The sequence below is a fragment of the Rhea pennata genome, chromosome 8, assembly GCF_028389875.1.
Source record: "Rhea pennata isolate bPtePen1 chromosome 8, bPtePen1.pri, whole genome shotgun sequence".
In the NCBI taxonomy this organism is placed as follows: domain Eukaryota; kingdom Metazoa; phylum Chordata; class Aves; order Rheiformes; family Rheidae; genus Rhea; species Rhea pennata.
Window position 1 is genome coordinate 6,987,305 of NC_084670.1, and position 20,430 is coordinate 7,007,734.

The window sequence follows — 20,430 nt, forward strand, 5'->3', positions numbered from 1 at the left end:
CCATGAGCAGTCACATGAGATCAGGCACGAGCAAAGCTCAGGAATCCCCCTCTCCTGGGCAAATGACGTGCCTTAAGCTACAAATCAGAGCCTTCCTCTGAACCAGCACATTTTAAATTCACTCCTGACCAGCAACAAAATGTCAGCTGTACTGAAGTGCACCCCACATAAAAGAACATTTAGCCGGGTGGTTAGGGCACACTCCTCAAGTGTGAGGGATTAAATACCTTCAGCCAAACTTAAAAACATTCAGTCTGATAAGACAACTGAACCCAGCTATGCCACTTCCAGACAGGATGCTTTCACTGTGCTGTTACTGGCAGTGCAAAATTTTCCTATCTCATACTGTTTGATGGAAGTGAACCATCTCCTAATAATAAATGTCTTTCCTTTTGCTCAGGTATTTTCCATTTGGAATAGTGTTCTTAATTGCTGGCAAAATCTTAGAAATGGATGACCCTTCAGCCATTGGAAAGAAACTGGGTTTCTATGCCATTACTGTGGTGTGTGGCCTGGTTGTGCATGGGCTGTTCATCCTGCCAATGATGTACTTCTTCATCACCAAGAAGAATCCCATTGTCTTCATCAGAGGGATTCTTCAAGCCTTGCTCATTGCTCTGGCCACATCCTCCAGGTATTCTGCAGTTTCATAAATAGATGTAACAACACATTTGCTAGATCTCAATTCCAGCATTCTCTTGGGAACAGCACAACACAGATGTACCAGAGCAGACATGCTTGTATCTAACCTATGGCCTGTACCCCATTCACTGGTACATTTTTAGAAGAAGTGTCTCTCAATATTTGGAAGCTATGAGTAGGAACCGTTTGACCATAATGTCTGTCACACTATTTTTCCTCAGTTTAAGAAATATTTAATGGAAGAGGTTTTCTTAGAGGACTAGAAAGGAAATAAGGGTATTTTTCTGTGAAAACAAACATTGTGCTTGTACGCATTAGCATGTATAAAGGACTTGTCCAGATTTCATTTTTGGTATTAGTGGAGAACCTAGTTCAGGCATATAGAAACATTTTACCCTTTTGACTCATCATAGTCTTTCTTTTAGGGTACATTAAGAAAAGATTGTGGTTGCAAGCTGTTATCCAGCACTGAGGAAATATTTAGCTAGCTATAGTGCTCAAGGAATAAGGCTTTTCATATCTTCTTTAGGGAGGATGTACAATGAGTTTTAATCATAGCTGAACAAAGCTGCAGTGGAAATGGGAAACAGGTTGTGAAAACTGGTTATGCAAATAACTAGCAGCATTGATAAACTTTTGAATGATAAATGCTTGAAAGGACAGGAATTGACTTGCACGGAGTGGAAACAAGAAGGACAAATAAAATAACATTTCCACATAGCTGATACCTGAAAACACAGTCTCACAGCACCTGTGGCAGGAGGCTTGTTACTCTGAAGGAACAAGAACAGCTGAACCTAGCACTTTTTATGCAGTGATGAAAGCCACAGAACAAGTTAAAAATGCCAGCTAAATAGGTTTCTCTGGGATGCAGAGACACTGGAAAATACTAAATTCTTATCCAGATTTTGATATGATGACAGTTAGTGACAAGTACCTATCTTCATCTACTTAATTTAGACCTCAAAATTAGTATAAAATCAGTAATAACTGTGTACATCTCTGAATTATAAAGAAACTTATTATGAAAAAAAACAAATTTATTAACACCAAAATGCTTATTCTAACTAACAGTAATAACTGAGGAGTACTTCATCTTGTTATATTCAAATTCTGTTCCATTTTTCCTCTTATAATAAGTTCTATAATATTTTGAGTGTGGATGACTGATATATCGTTACAAGAAATCGTGTTGTATCAGCTTCTCATCTGTTGTGCCCCAATCTTAATTTTCTTGGTAATTTCCCAAAAATTCTCAGTTCTCTCCCACAACAGTGACACATTTAGAAATAAAATGCATTTGTAGTTGGTGAGATTATGGAAGAGGAAAGCAGGCATTGCGTACAATTAAATGGTTGTGAGGAAGCAGGCAAATAAATATTGATTTAAACAACTTATTTTTATTTGTGTAATAAGGGCCATTATGTAATCAGAGCATATGGCTTTGGATATGATATCATCACTGTTAAATAATTATGTGGGTTTTGCACAAATCTGGACCTTTTCTGCACGTTGTCTTACCAAATAAATATATGGACAAGTAGCTCTATAGCTTCTCTGATGTCATTCCTTTTTTCCCTAATCTTCTGCAAAACTTATTTTTGTTACAAAATGTTACCCTGCAATGTGGTATTTACTGTCAGTGCTGAAAGAGCCATACTCTTTATCTTATTGAAGAGACAGTGAAAAGAGAATAGTTAAAAGTTCTTTGCCAGACCCATGCCAGTCTCGGGAAAAGCACCAAAACTTTTAATCCCGAGTCCATTGGCGCAGTTAGGTTGTGTTGGTGCTCGTTGTTTCCTCCTGGTCCCAACAGGGTCCAGGGAATTTGAGGCAGGAAGGTCTATGCAGAGAGCTCTCTCACTCATGAATACACAGACAGTGATTAGGGCAGGAGTAAATAGAGCAGAAAGAAGTTACAGGAATTAAAAGAAAAGAGAGGAGGAAATGACTATTTCAGTATAGTTGGAAGGTGTTGCCTTACCACTATGTTTCATTTTACAAGGTGTTTATACTTAATATTTTGCTCCAAACTGTCCTATATCAACATACTGTGAAATACAGGCTCAAGAAAAAATCATATCCTGGGTGGAGTTTTAAATTCTAACTGGTATAAATAATTAAGGCAGGCTTTTTTTGTAGAACATTAAAGGTCTGTAGCTTGAGATGTCATCACATACCCTGCTTCCAGTAAGATGTCGATGTGACACTCAGCAATGTTAGTATTGGAAAAGGCCGTTCAGGTTCACATTTGACACATTTGACTCTCTGCCCTACTCCTCTAAGAAGCCTACTTCTGAAGAACACTAATGCTGGTAACTCAAGTGGCTTTTTTTCCCCCTCTGTGTTGTTTATTCCATTCTCTTTTTACTAGAACACTTTCTTTAAAACTCAATCTGATTTTTTCTCTTTTTAGGAAAAAAAGAGGAAATTTTGTTCCTCATTTCACATTTATCAGCTATAGAAAAGTTTCTCCGCTTCTTTATTTTTTTATTCTATTAATAGGCAGCAAAATTAACCAACTCTTTCACCAGGACAGATCCTTTATCAAGTATGGCTTAAATCAGATTTAAAAAAATTAGCACACATTCCAATTTTTTCATTAAAAAAATTCCCTTTATTTTCCATATTTTCATCAGCATTATATTTTGACTTTATAATCAATTTATTATTCCTCAGAAACTTTCAGGGCTTGTGCTTTTTTAAATAACTTTCTCTCTTTTCTATCAAAGCAGTTCATTGTTTCTTCAAGAGATTTCATCATTTTACTCTGTCTCTTTACAGTTGTGATGCCTTCTTTGTCGTTTATAATATCAGTGCTTTGTAATTTATAATATCTGCAGACCCAGGATGGGTTATGGTACATTTCAGAGTTGGAAATGTTCCAGTGCCAATAATATCAATCATAGAAATAAAACAAAATGTCAGGCATAATATGTAGTAACCGAAATACAGAACCGAATCTACAAATATATGTAGGGATTAATTCCCCTGTTCCACACGAGTGTGGAAATTTGTATTACTTTTTTGGAAAAGGTTGTTGGGGTTGGTTTGGGGATTTTTGTATCAGTTATCTTTTCTCATGATTGCTTGCAGAAAGCCTCTGAACTTCCAGATCTGGGGCTTGGACAGTCTGATGGATTTAGGTTTGATTGCCTTTTTCTCATCAGCACATACATTTTACAAATCCAACACCAGCACAACATGGACATTAATGTTTTTCTTCTCGAACAGCAGTGTCTTGTCTAGAGATGTCTGAACTTTTCACCTTGGTTATACTGAAAGGAATGGATACTGTGCATAGCTGAGCTGTTGCCAAAAGAACATGCACAAATAATTGGGGCTGGACAGGAGAGCTGCCTCTCCTGACAGTCCCCACAGCTGTATTTGGTTAACTAATACTTGCCACAGGGGCATTATATAACACTCATAATGTGGGTATTGGATTTTCAGCTCATCTTTGAAGAGAACAAAGAGCTGGTTTTAAGCATATTGATGTGTTTCTTGCAGATGTTTCTGTGTCAGTTCATGTCTACATCTAATGACAGAAAAAGCACCACAAATCAGTGTTCTGACATTCATTCCAGCTAGTCTGCACCTGTGGACAGATTGCTTTTCAAGCTAAAAGTCATAACTGCAAGAAGAAAAAAGAATATTGTGTACAAAAGACAGAGATGTACCACAAGGGGACTTGAAGGCCACTAACCAGCCGCCTCATGACAGTGATTTTATTGAAACAGGACATTATTTCAGCCCATTTCTCTTTAGTGAAAGGTTATACACCCTATTCTTAGTCCACTTTTACTTGCCCAGAAATTTCAGTCACACAGCAGTATATTGGCTTAAGTTTACAGGGACATTACTGGAGAGGCTTTGGCAACAGGCACCTATACCAATGTAAATAGCTCCTTCATACGATGTCAGTAAAGTCACTGCCTACCTTGCCCCACTCTATGGTGTTCAGGCACCTCAGCCTTGGATTTCCATCGTGCTGCTTTCTCCCTCTCCACATGTCCACATCAGCCCTGATATCACCACCTTTTACTGCGTTGACCAAACTGTATTTGGCCTACAGACAAAATTCCTCTTGATTTTCACTTTCCTCATTCCTATGGCATGAGGGAATTTTATTTTTCTAGGTCATCTTGCCATTAATGAATTAAAGCAGCATCTTCTCAGTGGTACATCCCAATGAAAGAAGCAATTTTCATCTCTGAAGACAGACTATAAAATATGAGTATTTCAGGCATTTTTCTGCTTATGAAACACTAAGATCTTGGCTATTGCACAGTGTAAATTAAAGGCAGATTTAGCAAAAGGGAGATGAGATCAGTTTGTTGTTTTTTGGAGCAAATATCAAAATGCATTTGAATGATAAGATAAACAGACCAGGCTGCACAGCTGTTCTTCCGCAGTGACTAGCTGTCTTACTATGTGGCTTACACTAGTGAGAGCTTGGCCTGATTAACCATTAGCTTATGCTCAGTCTTTGCAGCTGCGGAGACTTATCAAAAACAAAATTGAGATAAGACTCTAAAAATATATTTTTAATTATCAGCGAGGTAGTGCTGGAAGAAGAAGATATCCCTCCTCGTAGCTGCAAGCTTTAGGAAATTTTTTAAAAGACTTAGCAGACTAAGATCAGTGCTTTAGAATATTTTTCTCCGAATAAAATCTGTGTCAGGCCTTTACATTACTGCTTCACTCTTTAACACTAGATAAATCTGCTTTCACAAACACAAACTTTACCTAGTCTTAACTGGAAAGACAACTTAAAACATTTATTTCAGATGCTTTTTAAAAAAATAAATAAATAAAATAAAAAACCACACACATTGAGGTATGCCGTAGGAATTTAACTCAAAAATGACAGCAGAAACAGGGTGGTGGTAGGGTTTCTTTGCAACTTGTGAGTCACCGAGAGCCATAGTACAGACACCGCTCTGATAGGTACCAGATAATATATCACAAGTAGAAATGAACAACCTTTGGATGAGGCAACCTCACCTGGGATACTCCATATGATTTTTGTAACCTATATTCAGGAAAAATTCATTCAGACTGGAACGTGAGAGAAAGGTAATCACGGATGTAAAGCAACGATTATATAAGAGAAGACTAAAACCAGTCTGATTGGTGCAGTCCAGGCTGAGAGGGGACAAAATTGATTTTTAACCATACATCCTGTAATAGTTGGACTGATTGATTCAAGGACATATGCATAAAGCACATAAAAAGAAATTTAGTATAGATTGGAAAAAACAAATCTAGATCAGAAATTAAACTTCTTATCAGAACAGTGAGTTCTGGGCAGTCTTTCAGTGGGAATAGTTAGCACAAAATACTAGCTTTGACATGTGGTGTAATAAATGTAAGGGAGATCATGTGGAACAGTTGTCTCTGCTAGGAAGATCTAGAATCTGTGACTTGGAAAGTTGCTTTCTTTCCATATTTTGCACGGTATTTTTCATCCTCATTGCTCTTACATTCAGTTCACTTTCTTTCGCTATTATAACAATTAATAAACCACAAAACCAACAACTAGTTATGCACTGTATGTCTAACAGCACAAAATTAAAATATCTCTTTAAAAAGGTAACTTTGGAATCATTTTAAATTACATTGTTATTTTACATCTATTTCAGTCATCTCAGATAATGAGCAGTATATTAAAAGCTGTACCATTACAATGAAAATATCTTAGCATGTGTATATTTTCTGCAATGTTAGTACATATTTTCTCTACAAATTTACAAGTCATAAAAAATCCCTTCACTCACTTGAATATGGTTTAGTTGCTCATGACATATTAATGAATGTGACACTGAACAGTAAAATGCAGAATGTCACAAAAACAAAAGGCCAATAAAATATAGAATGAAGATAAACATGTTTTGGTATATTACTGTTTTAAAATATATGCATCTTATTGAAAATGAGGAAATGTGCAACCAGAAAATGTTTAGTAATTTGTCTTCTTTGATGGAAGACTGGAAGAGATCTTAAAAAAGTTTCAGCATATGCTTCTTTATGCTGTTTTGCAGCTCAGCCACTCTGCCTATCACTTTCAAGTGCTTGTTGGAGAATAACCATGTGGACAGGAGGATTGCAAGGTTTGTGCTGCCGGTGGGAGCCACCATCAACATGGATGGGACTGCACTCTACGAAGCGGTGGCAGCCATCTTCATCGCACAAGTAAACAATTATGAACTGGACTTTGGGCAGATTATTACTATCAGGTATAAACCTCAAGTTCTACATGTTGCGATTTGCTTCCCATGTCAAATTCTCAAGTCCTGTTCAGAGTTTGTCAGCCTCCAATGAAAGCTGGAGCCATAAGTATTTCTCCTAACTTGGGAGGGATCAGGCATTTGGTGAAAGACTTGGGGCAGCGAAAAAGCTGCATGATAGGGGTGTACCCAGATATACTGAGATACTATTCTCAGGGTAGGTTTTCATCAAGATGTTATATCATCCAGATTTTTTTTAAAAAGGCTGCTGTTAAAGCAGAAAACTTCATAAACAACTATGTTCTCAGTGGGTAGAGAATGCTATAGCTTCCTACTCCCTCCGTGAATGGTCTGTAATGGATCCAAAAGAACAAAAGATCCAGCTAAACAATTACTGCCAGAATAAGTTCACTGGCTGCCAAAGAATGCCTCAGGGACTGAAACCTGCAGGTTTCCAGCAGGGAACAAATGATTAGAAAAACATTCTTCATAGTCAGAGCCTTGTGCAACACATTTGAGACCTACTTACCTACCCACCCACTGACCTCACTGCTACTCCTTTTACATTGGTAGGCCTTGCACATCTTCTGCTATAGCTTAAAACCTTCTGACAAGAGGAACAGAGTCCTGAAACTAACCCCAGGTGACAGCTGAGGTTTGCTGATGGCCTTTTGGGGGAAATTGGCTAGTAGAAGTACCTATATGAACTCTTGCTTTAGGTTGTCTCTCCCTCTGAAAATCATTGGAATGACCATATGCTAAAAATTAGTTTTCTGTGACTTTGAATTTGGTAATGTTTTAAAATGTAGTCCCAAAACATCGTCTAGACCATAAGCAGACATTACATACATCTTTCAAGTAGAGAATGGTGATTTCAAAAATATAAGCACAAGGAAGATGATGGTAAATAGAAAGAAGGTAAATTCTAACTTTGTGTTACCAGAACTTAATTTTATCTATTTATTTTCGTTGCCCATAATAAGTGTTAATACATAAAAAACAGGCAGAAGGAAAGACAGTAGGAGGAAGATAAAAAGGAAGATCAAAAAAAAAAAAAACTGAGAAAGATTGAAAAAAAACCAAAGAAATAAAAACACTATCTTACAAAAAAAAGGAGGGAAATAGGAAAACACAGTAGATCTAGCACCTAAACATTTCAACATCTGAAGCCAAATTTTAACTACACTCTGAGGCCCGTACTTACCCCAGACCTCGATACTTTAGAACATGGAGATATGAAATCCAAATATTCTCAGTACCAGGGTATTTTTGCCAGAGGGAAAAAATTGTTAGGAGGGAAAAAAAAATCAATCTACTTCGCTCATAGTTTGCAAAATCTAGATTGAGAGGCAAAGATCCTTTTCTCATCAACTGAACGTATTATATGAAGAAACATCTACATTAAAGTCAACATGCAATGGAATAGCAGGTGAGCTTACCTGTTCAATGTTAGTTAAACATTCCTGGTTTTGCTCCCAATTAAGTCATAAGACATTCTGGCCTGAAATGGCTTAGGAGGCAGAAACAGTCCTAATGGGCTAGTCAGTTTATAACTGATCCAAGAATATTTTAATACTCATTAAATTTAATTTTTATTCAAATACTGAGCTTCTGCCCCTTCCTTTCTATCTAAACTCTGCTTATTACAATGCTACTAGGGTGCTATACAGGCTAACTTTTCCAAAATTTATTTTTAAATCTTTGTTTTCTCCCATCATACCAACATACAAATGTATTTCTTTATTGCAGAAAAAGGTTCTAGTTATTCTAGTTATAAATACTGATGCTGCTATACTGATACAGTGTACAGCTGTCAGCAAGGTACTGAATATGTCTCAGTTTCCACATGGGTGAATATTGTTACCGTTATTTTCCATCAAGGAAGGAGGATGAGACTTAACTGCTCACTAAGGGCTCTTGAATTCTGGACTGATTAATGTGGTGGATTATCAGTGTATATGCTTTATGTCGTCCTTTTACAATTGTCAGCATTCATTGTGGTTTTTTATCTTTCTGCTGGATGGCCTAGCTCTTAAAAGTGGATGGGAGGAAAAAAGCCAGATGGGAGGAAATTAATATATCCAGTCCCTTTTGCTCCTGGAAAAAGGAATGAAATCTCTCCCTTAAAAATAGCATGGATGAAAAAAAAAAAAAAAAAAAAAAAAAAATTAAGCCCGCCAGGTCCACTCTTGCCCTGGCCTCCCATTCATTTCTGCTTGCCTTGCTGAAAAAAATGGTGTGAAGGTCAAGCAGAAATACTTCCCAGAAACTGAAGAGGTACTGTCACATTTATGCTTGCTTCATGTTTAGATCCAAGTATGCGAAGCCGCGTCCTGCACAAGAACTTCATTCACCCTTGGCCCAGGCTCTTTGGGACGGATTGGCACCAAAGGCCTTGGCTGCTGCCAGCAGCGCACTCGCCTGGCGCAGGAGCTGCCGATGACAACCAGGCCATGCCTGCCGGGAGCCCTGCTGCCAAGGGTGAAGCTGGGATGAGTACTGACGGCAGATTCATGGCACGCAGCACTGCGGAGACTCTGGATGGTGCCACGACCCATGAGAAGCTGACATGGCTCAGAGGAGCCCACAGCCTTGCTGGCCCCCTTTCTCTTGACCAGTTATAAGCAATAACACAGAATTTTCTCACCAGAGCTGAGGCTGCAAGGGTGAGAGGGTGAGAACTGAGCACTAGGCAGATAGTTTGGCCTTTCCGTGCTCTCTAACCTGGCTTGAGTCCACCAAACCCTGACACTTCCCTGCAGTGGCTCATTCAAGGATTCTGGCTCAGCAAAACGCCTGCAGAAACCTGGTGGTGTTTCTTTCGGAGGGGTCCAGCACAGTTAAAGCCAATTCCTTTCCTTCTCTGTTAAAGTATCACAGCAACGGCTGCCAGCATCGGTGCCGCAGGTATCCCGCAGGCTGGCCTCGTGACGATGGTCATCGTCCTCACCTCGGTTGGGCTCCCCACAGATGACATCACGTTAATTATTGCTGTCGACTGGGCACTGTAAGTAACACTACGCTTTTGAGGTGTGGCAATGTTGCTAAAAAGGCAAATGTTCTCCAGGGACGCTCATAAATATATATGTAACAGGCATGAGAAGTAATTGTTTTGCTTGAAACACCACTAATCTGGCCTGAGATGAAATATTTTTTCCAAGGGGTTTCTCTACTGTAGAAGTAGCAGGCAAATGACAGAGAATCTAGATGAGACTTCATCAACATGACCAACAAGGAAAGGCTGCAGGAACAGAGTTTTAGTTCAAGGCCAGAGCAGGATGAAAGAGGTCACCTCTGCAATTTTAAAATATATATAAGATTGTTCTAAAGAGATACCTGTCACTCATGAAAACAGCCACCTTAAAAATCATAAGTGGTTTATTTGGAGTTTCATCTTGTTATGTAAATGTCCAAAAGCCATATGAACAGTTTTGAACTCCTGAACAGGAACATAAATAGCAAAATAGTGCTACCAGCTCACTAGTATTTCTAATGACTGATGATACCATTTTATATAAAGCTGTATTCAACTTTTTCTTAACTCATCTGCTTGGTGTTCACATTCAGGCTCAGTAATATGCTGTTGCATCAGTTAAGCTGATAAGGGGAAGGCAATGTATGTAGCCACATTGAAATTTATTTATGGGTCCAAAATTTCCATTTCTTATTTAATCTAAATAAAATACATTTTTTTTCGTTACTCATCTTAATACAGTAGAGTTTCATTACATCCATTTTCTGGGTGAAATGTTATTACCACATTATTCTATTTCGTATTTTATGCAATTTTAAACCACAGAACTTTTCTACGGGGTATTGGGAGAAGGAGTTTTTTTATTTTCATATTCTGGGTAATAGAATACTATATTATTAATAGGAGTCATGAGAGTTGTGTTGCATGCATTTTTAAGATTTTTATTTTAGGACTATCAGAGAGATTCTTCTGTGAAGTACGAATAATATTTGTGGTGGGAAGGGCAGTTCAGGTTTTAATAAAGCGGTCCTTCTAATACTAGTCACTGAAGCACAATAGTTAACAAAAACAACAAAGCCAAAATGTTTTAAGTTGTACTACAAAAGTCTTTTCCTCTCTATATCTCTCAGTTTTCACCCAGCTCTTGCAACATCAATATTTCATTGTTTTTCCAGTAAGTCTTCCAGCATATATGGGAATTATATTTCTGTTTGTTTTGCAAAACTTTCAGAAGAACAAACAAAAGCTCACTCAGGTTATATTTACAGAGGGTATTAAAAAGTGACCAAGGAATGCACCTAGCTTTTAGTCTTTCACAGATGACCTTTCATACAAAAAAACCTTATTTCTGTATTACGGAACTTGGTGGTTTCATGAGCCTGCAGATGCAAAATGTCAACGTGGTTGACATGATGAATATTTCCAGTATTAGATTTGGAAGTACTGGAGCATGACGAATGCTTAAAGAAGGTTGCTTAGGTGATCTCACAAGACTGAAATATCTACTACGATGCACTGCAGGTATTGCAGCTCATTTAGCTAGCCATAACATGTACATGAACGTCATACCTTTATCTGGTGCCAAACATGAAAGAAAAAACTCAGAACATTTTTCAGCCAACTTATTAAATATGAGGTAAAAGTTTTGCATCTTTAATTGTAATATCATCTAAAGTTAAAAAGACCGTGGCAACACCTGATACAGGTGTTTGCAGTGAAGTAAGGGCCACTAGCAGCAGGTTGTCCTTTTAATGGAGAAACACTGGTGATGTGCAGTGTGCTTCTATTCATAGGTAAGGCAACCTGCTCTGTACAAACATAGACCATAACTGGCCAAAGAACATGCCAAGCAATCTCATTTGCTCAAGAGTTTCAACATGGTGCTCTATCTCCTCAGAAAAACTCTGTCTTCAGAACAGCTCCTAGGCAGAGCCCAGACCAAGCATCAAACTCTGGAGCTGTGTTTGTGCAGCTTCTTCCCCAACACAACAATCCAAAATTAACAATACAGAATATTTTTTCCAAAAATCAACATCTGATGATCAATTCAGGGAAGAAAAAACAACAACAACAAAAAAAATGAAATCTGTGTGTAACATGATCATCTACCAATATGCACTATAACAGTATTTGTCCCTACCTCACCTGTGGGAATCTTCCTCAAGACAAAGCCCCAAATCAGAACAGCAGGGATTAGAAAAGTGGATTCAGCAAGCAAGTGTAGAATGGGGTCCTAGATCCAGCAAATATGTCTAGGTCTATCAAATATTATCAGTGAAGTTACTTGCAATTGCATGTACAATTTGGATATCTGCATGCAAAGAACTATTAGTGCAGAAACTGTCCATGCTAATTAGGAATGCAATTGCATCAATATTTGCATGTACAGAATACATGCCTGAAATACATGAGGAAAAAGAAATCAGCCTACAGTTTAAATTTTGTTCTATAATAAGGTACATGATCTGAAGTCTGAGCATTGTTGATGTTGGATTGTCAGTCCTTTTAATGAGCCAAACATCTGGAGATTTTTGAATCTCAGTTTTATAACCCACATTTATAAATTAAGTTACCCATAGGACACAGTCTTCAGAAGTGTATGTTTTCCTTGGAAGGGACTTATACTATTTCAGACTTACAACTTCTATAATCTATTGAAACCTCACCAATTTTAATTAATAGATTACAAGCAGTTTTAAGTGTAACACCAATCTATGACAACCACTAACTTTTGTGGATTTACAGTCAGTTTTGTAGATTTATTTTTTTTTAAATGGTGGTGGGTAGAGGACTCGAACAGGGCAGAACTGGTCCCTTATGAACAAATGAATCAGTGAAACTGGTTATATATGAAGTACTGTCAAATATACACAGCTAAATCGGAACAAAAATGTAATTGAAAATGGAAAAACCTTTTAGAGACACTGGTAGCCATAACAAACAAAGCTTTTTCAGAAATGAACATAATTTAGATATGGTCATGCCTGCATAGTTTGTAAGCGTAGAGATTCAGCAATCTTCTGAGAAGCTGTAAATTGTATTCTGCAATTTACAGCAAGTCTTTTTAACTAGCACTTTTGTTGCTGAAATTGTACTACTGGATCCTTAATAGCTAATTCGAGGTACTGTTATACTGGCTACCCTGTACTTTTGAGTCAAGACATTTGCAACAACAGCCTTAGTGGTGGACCTTAACACACAAACCTCAGGTGCAAATGCGATCTTGATCTGCTGTGACAAACATCTGAAGTGCTGAATCGGTTTGCACTTGTAGGGAGGCATAGCTGCTCCACTTAACTCTGCTACAAATTGAGCTATGGGGCAGCACAGGGCACAGAGCATGCAACAGGCTGAAATCCCAACTAGGCAGCTAAGTAACTGGGGGCTTTCCCATGCCATACGCCTTACTTCCATTTCTAAACTAGCCAGCTCATTAAAATACAGCTAAAATGGCTTTCAGCTATAAATAATACAGTGGTGCAGGTGTGGGCAGGTGCTGCAAGAGCCAGTTACTAACCAGCACGGTTTCATTTGCCAGAGACAGGTTTAGAACGATGATCAACGTCCTGGGAGATGCCCTGGCAGCTGGGATCATGGCCCACATCTGCCGGAAAGAGTTCATCAAGGACGGTGACGAGGTAACAGTGCCACAGCCTCGGTGCGCTAGTGTGAGCCCTATCGCGGCAAAGAACCCACGAGCTCTTGGCCTCCTGCATTTGTTGCATCTGGTTTGTAAAAGGTGCTTGAGACGCAGGACAGAACTGGGCGACGCGCTGCCTAGCCAGGTGTGCTAGAGGGGTCTTTGCCCAGGAAGTCATGCAAAAAGCCACTCAGATTCAAGCCTCTCTATTGTTTTAGGAACCTGATGCAAAAGTCTCATGCATGGAGCCATTTAGCATGGAGCCATGTAGTCACATGCTCATACGGCCAAGGGGAGGCTGAGGCCCAGGGAGCAGCGCTGCCTCTGGCCCTGTGCTGGCGTCTGCCAGGCAGCTGCAGCTGACGGACTGGGAACGGCCACACAGTCCTGCAAATGCATGAGGTGCCGGAATAGCGAGTCCTGCAGTCAGCAGCCAAGCTCCAACAGGCCTGTACGGGGTCCTGCTTCTGAAACATGACCGACAACATTGCAGGGTAGCAAATGTCCTCGAGTATTTGCATGTGCAGGGGTGGGGGTAAAGGTATCTACCTGTAAGTTTGTTCATGTATAAGCTCACAACAAAAGCAGCTACCCTGGGCATTTCAGGCTGTTACTTTAGCATAATTTGAAGCCACTAATGCAATAATTTCATACAGAAAAGGGCCTTCCCAGAGACTAATCTCCACAAGGCATGCTTTACTCTTTTGTGTTATCTAGTAAACTACTTGGTATGATAGCAAAGTTTTACTTCTGTTATTATTTCTCCCATTTTACAGCCAGTCTTTCTGGTAAATCCCAGTCTCATGCCTTCCTGGAATATCCATTTAAAACTCCAACTCTTTCAAGTTTTATATAGAAAGACAGACTCTGAGGTACTCAGCACCTGCAATAATTACTAATGATAGGGTTAGGCCTGAATACATTGACTACATATATAGCCAATTACAAAAACTTGAATCTACAACCTAATGGCAAGGTATGGCATCGGTTACAAAGCCCGAAGCGTAGCCTAGCTTCCTGCAAACACAGGCCTCCCGACGTTTTATTGCTGCATTTAGAACTCAGTCCTGGAGCTGAGTATTCAGATTTCAGCAGATTTTCACTCAAGAAGAAATGCTTCAAGACTGTAAAATCCCTCCTAAGGGATTATTCAGTCATCTGTGATGAGATTTTTTTTCTTTGCATCATGTTCAATAATTGCATTAAAATATACAATTAGTCTGCCATGCATTTTGGCTGCATAATTGATGGAGTTAGTAATGTATACCCAAAGGCCAAATTTTCTCAGCTGCAAGTTCACCTCTTCTCTCTGCCAGTATTTACATCTTATTTTCCCCAGCAAAACATCTGGTTTGACTTAAAGGGCACTTCAATATGTAACTTATGAATCAGTCAATAAAGTCCTCTTTATTTCTTTTGAAGTAGCACAAGCTGCAAAGACAGGTGTTAGCTCATTATGTTAGAAGAAAGGCAGAAGGTGTCATCAGATGACTAACTGGTCTATGTAATGGTGCTCAAAAGCAAGCACTGCCCAAAGCTCAGCATATGGCTATTAAGAGTCCGTATCGATTAAACTTGGTCCAGAAATTCTGGTCTTTATTTACACTACTTATATCACTTTAATGATGCAAACAGTTATTACTGTGGGTGTAAGTCATATTACAGTTGTGACAGAATTTATTTTTAGAGACCTTGAGTCTCTTTCACTTCACCCAGATGGTACAAAGATGCCTCAGTCTACATGAGAAACAGGTCCTGGCAGTCTATGGAAGCCCTAGATAATCCTGGCGAATGTAAAGCAGAGCACGAGCTTTCAAAGTAAAGATTTCTTTCCTGCGGTCTACAGCGAACAGTGGCAGTATTCCAAATCTTAATGCTCTTCACGCAGGTGCCATTGATCTGTGAGTCTAAGCCTCTCAACATCCAGCAGATTGTGGCTTGCCAGCGAAACGGCTGTGTGAAGACCATGAATGAATCTCAAGGAACGGAAACAGGAAAAGCGTTTCAGCACCACGTACCTGTACAGGTGGAGCAGGAAGAGAGTCCAGTGGAGAATCACGCAAAGAAATCCAACAGTAAGGACCACTGCACTATTGAAATAAATGAACTGGAAACAAATGTGTAACTGCTGCACTCGGTATCTCATACCCAGTGTCCTGATACCCAGTCTCTACCTCACAGCTGGAAGAGAGACTCTTTGCCTTGAACAGAAAAACGTGGAATTATAGCCACTCTGCTTGTACTGGAGCTAGACGACCAGCTGTGAACGTCGGGAAAGGCACACGGTTTGCGAGAGACAGGGGCTTCTTTAGGTGGAAGATTTTAAAACTGAGAAATTAACGGACAACTTCTCTTTTACCTTTGTACAAACTCATTTGACTCCAAGCAGTATTTGACACTTCTTTTGCTTTTTTTTATTTTTTTTATTTGACCCTTTTTGATTTTCTAAAAAAGCCTTTTTTTAGAAAGCCTTTTTGTGAATCTCAGTAATTATGAACACAGTATTTAAATAGATTTTCCGCTATGTGAAAACATTTCACCAAAATGGCTGAATATGCTAGTTTTGTCTAACATTTGCTAAATAAAGAGCTCGTGCTTAGCTTTAGAAGAGCAGTAAGAAAAATCACACTGATTTCCTGATCTCAAGGTTTTATATGTATTACTAAGTAACACTTCATACGGAGGGGAAGCAAAATACTCATTTTTGCAAGAAAACACCTTAAGTTAATTCTGATGGGCAGCCTTCAGAGACAGGCACTTATGTGTGATTTGTAACAGAATTCCTAGGCCATTGCAGAGCACAGTTTGCCTTCCAAGTGCCAGATTTATTAACCTTTTTTTTTTAACCTAATTCTTCAGTAGAGTCAGTACCATGCACACATGAGCACTGGTGCTAACATGTCCTCTCTTGTAATCTGTAGGCTGTTGTACTGTAAATATGTATAAACTCAAAGCTCACGCTCTTGAACCATATGCTTCATCCTAAAGGCAGACTGATCACAAACTGGAAGCTAAGGCTGATGAGTAATATTTGGGTTTTGTGGGGAGTTTGCTGTGGAAACTAGCCCATTTTTCATACTGAATTATTTTTCATAATTCAGTGCATTGAAATTACTTTCGTTCAACCATCTGCTGAATCTTTGAGTTACAATAACATCTGCTGAGTTCATTTCCAATGTCTGTGCTAAAGAACATTTTTAATAAACCTGCCATTGCAAAAACAGGCTGTCTGCACACTTCTACTATTAGTGTTGTCTTACTGCTCTACCCAGAAGGATAATGGAAGTGAGGAGAACTTTTCAAAAGCCAGAGGTTGATACACAGACTGCATACTAGTTCATGCCAGCTATATTTAGCTACTTGTGGCGTATCAGTTCCAGATAACACCTAGCTGGTGCTACAATACGTTGCTCCCGTAGAAAAAAACCACCCCAGACAAAAAAGACCCCTGCTTTCAGGATGATCCTGTGCACACAGCTGCTCCGCACCCACCAGTACCGCTCCCATCAGTAAAGCGCAAGGAGGGCTGATGTATGCTGACACGTTTCCCATCTAGGACACTGTATCTGAAAACCCAGAAATCATCTCCAGAACAAGCTTTTCAAAAAAGCATCTTTTTCCTCATGGAACCTTGACATAGATTCTTCTTTTTTTGCTCCACAATGTAGCAACAACAAGCACTGACACCTAAGCTGACACTTCCTGCAAAAATTTTGAGGAATAGCAGCTTAGTGGTATCTCAAAAGGTCTAAGCCAAATCCAGTGCTAAGAAATTATTCAACTTCTGCAAGGCGAGCTTCATGAGATAGAACACCAAAGTGCAGAGGAAGAAGCCAGCTGTGCTACACAAGACCTACACAACAATAAACAACACAGAGTTTTGCCCTTTAAGCTCTCTCAGATTGGCAGGTGGGGAATGGAGAAGTCTCACAGGTAATGACACATTTTAATAGAGTCAACAGGCAGGAAGGATATTTTAAATTTAACCTTCTGCATCCAAACCCTATTCATAGTCTGCTGAAATGCATTATTTTTTCACATTACATTGTTGGCAGCTTTTATACCAGCATGTGCCTCCCATTCACCCTAAAAATTACACCAGCTGTAACTGACCATTACCTTGGTGAGACGCTGCAGTTGCTTGGAGCTACTGTTTGGTGTCACGCATTTGATAATACACCCTCTTTTCCGAGCAGGTTTATTTTCCATCAGTCCTGTCTAGGGCCTTACACCAAAGCGGCAGCTGAATGCGAAGCAGGTAAGAGGAAGGCAGTGGGCCAGTTTCTCACCTGATCTTTATCATTTGCAGTATCAAATGCTGCTAACTAGAGGATTACAGCACTTCAGTCCCTCGTTCTGGAAAACACACCTTGCTTGGCACAGCATGACCTCGACAGGAGCTGCTGACTGCTACTACAGTCACTCTGCACTAAGAACCCCAGACCCCCCTTGGGAAAGGAAACACTGAGGTTACAGAAATGCCCGCCGTGAGATTTTCCCCAAGTTAGCTGTTTGCTCGGTCCCACGGTGCTTGCTGTCAAGCAGCTTGACGCACGGTGCAGTTAGGCTAGCGGCAGGTTACTTCGCACATTTGCATGTATGAATCTGTTCATGTTTTTCCAGCTCCGCATCGCATGTTTATCCAGCTAAAATAATGAAGCAGCCACCTGTATGTTACGGTTCAAATTCTGTATTGGTAAATATGTTTCTTTTACTTTCAGTGCACAAAAGCAAGCATCTGAGCCTTATATTCTCCAAACACTTACACAAAAATCAATCACTAATTACAACAGCCTGAATGGAAAGTATATGTGGAGAGAAAACATTTCTTAACTGGTAATATTCAGTAGTACTTTGAAGTTGCCTTTAAATTTAGCCAATTAAGGTAAACCTAAGAGTCATAAGCAGAGAGTGTTGAGTGGGAAGAGGAGGAGGTTAAGAGGGAGCGTATACTATACAATGGCAGAAATAATATGGGAAATAACCTGAGTTAGTAAGTGCTTATCAGAGACTCTAGGTTTATGCTAGTTATTTTACACCACTGTTGTGGCATAAAACATAATCAAAGCCATTTAAAACAGGCTCTTAAGGATTTTGCCAATGCCAAGGAAGGTCTGAAGCACTGAGCAGCTGTAACAGATCCTTGTGCAAGAACCAGAACTGGGGGAAGGGAACACGGACGCGTCCCACTGCCAAGGAAACACCTAAGAGCTTTTGATGGCCAACCTAACATACACGAGCTTATGGAACTAATGCAATTACTCATACTCTCAGCTACTCTTAACTGATGTCACTTAATTGCAGCTCAGCTTATTTGTATTTCCTATCTATCCCAAATACAAATAAGATGACCTAAATAATTAGCTGAAATATAAAGTCTTACAAAAAGACTCTCTCCATGTTATACAAGCAATTCGATTTTAGAAAATGCAGCAATGCTGTAATACTACCATCTGATGAGCTCTCTTTTTCAATTCTACAAACATTAACATTAATTTTAGTCCCTTTTAACAACAGCAGAACTGCCAGCCAGCCAGACGGATAGCTTTAAAACAACCTCTGACTTTTCTACTTTCCATAAAAACAGGGTAATTAGTAACAGAAAGTGATTGATGTGAGCAAGCAAAATGTGTAACCTGAGAACTGAACTGAATCTGAAAAACTCTGATGGCCTTTGATCTTGCACATGCTAAGTACTCCTGTGGCTAAGTCTCCACTGAAAGCCAGGTGCATTTTTACTTCAAGACGGCTATTTTGCATTACAGCCACTGTGGCAATGAAGAATGGGGTGTTTTCCCCTCCTGGCATGAAACTAGCTGAGATCAGGCTCACAGCCTTCCAGCTGAGGACTGAATATAGCGTAGGTTTTTCCACAAGGATGCTACTGCTACCTAGCTTGCCGTGGTGGAGCACGTCTTTTTGCAATATTAACAGTTGGAAAAAAAAAATCTGACTTTGGACCATCCAAAAAAGAGGCCACAGAACAAATTTAATTCCTCCATTCATTAAGGGTGAGCTGTAAATAACTACAGGTTAAATTTCTCCCTTTAGCTTATGATTTCACAAACAGTTAAGGAGACACTGTGTGCTCAGAATTACATTCTCCACTAACTGCTTTGAGCATACTGATTGATAACTCTGAATGTGTAAGAGGGTTTGACCTACATAACCTAAAATGGAAGAGATCACTGAACAGGAAGGATGGTCCTGCATTAGTTCAGTCCAGTATTTGCTTCTCTGACTTCCCATGTGATCGGGGCAAGTGAACACAAGAATGAAGGATTAGAGTTGAACCTCTCCTGTCCTTGCTGGCTGGAAGGTGAGAAGGTACCAAGAGCTGGGAGCTGCAGGCATGGAGCAAGCCAGGCCTCTCCTTGCACAGCCACGACTAAGGAGAAAGCGGGTGGGTTTGCAGGTATCTGCAGGTGGCTCTGTTATCACCCCCTTACAGCTGTTTCTTGGGCCGCCTCTCACTCGCAGAAGACTACAGGAATAGATTATGCATTTAACTCTTTTCCTTCTCGTCTTTGTGGTAGGACGAAACTTGCCTGTATTCTTACAGAGTTTCTGGTGGCAAAGCGTACTGCCCTGCCTCCCAAACTGGCCCAGAGGTACGAGCCCTGCACAACAACAAGCGCTGTCGCTGAAGCGTTTTGATTAAAAACCGTACGAAAACCTAGACTTCCCCTGCCACTGGGAACTACAGATGTGCTCACGACTGATCCGTTTTGCATTTCAGGTACCACCAGGAGAGTTTTTCCTCTGTAAGGTTCAGAGTTCTGCAGCTGCTTCTTTAAAAGCAGTTTTCTTTCATCAGAAACAGGTATCTGCATTTCATTTAGGAATGAAATGCATGTTTCTATGAGTCTGCACACAAATACTAACTGAAAGCCAGAATCTAACCCATCACATGAAACGTACTGTTGTTAATTGTTGCGTTTGAA

General features: G+C 39.6%; 1 protein-coding gene across 1 annotated transcript in view; it reads left to right on the top strand.

Annotated features, from left to right (window-relative positions):
- Positions 1–15,611, top strand: part of SLC1A7 (solute carrier family 1 member 7) — a 52,690-nt gene extending 37,079 nt beyond the window's left edge. Inside the window, exons 7-11 of the mRNA XM_062581942.1 lie at positions 401–634; positions 6,687–6,881; positions 9,745–9,879; positions 13,385–13,484; positions 15,375–15,611. Coding sequence (XP_062437926.1) covers positions 401–634; positions 6,687–6,881; positions 9,745–9,879; positions 13,385–13,484; positions 15,375–15,611 — 901 coding nt within the window. The remainder of the gene's footprint in view (positions 1–400; positions 635–6,686; positions 6,882–9,744; positions 9,880–13,384; positions 13,485–15,374) is intronic.
- The last annotated feature ends 4,819 nt before the right edge of the window (positions 15,612–20,430 follow it).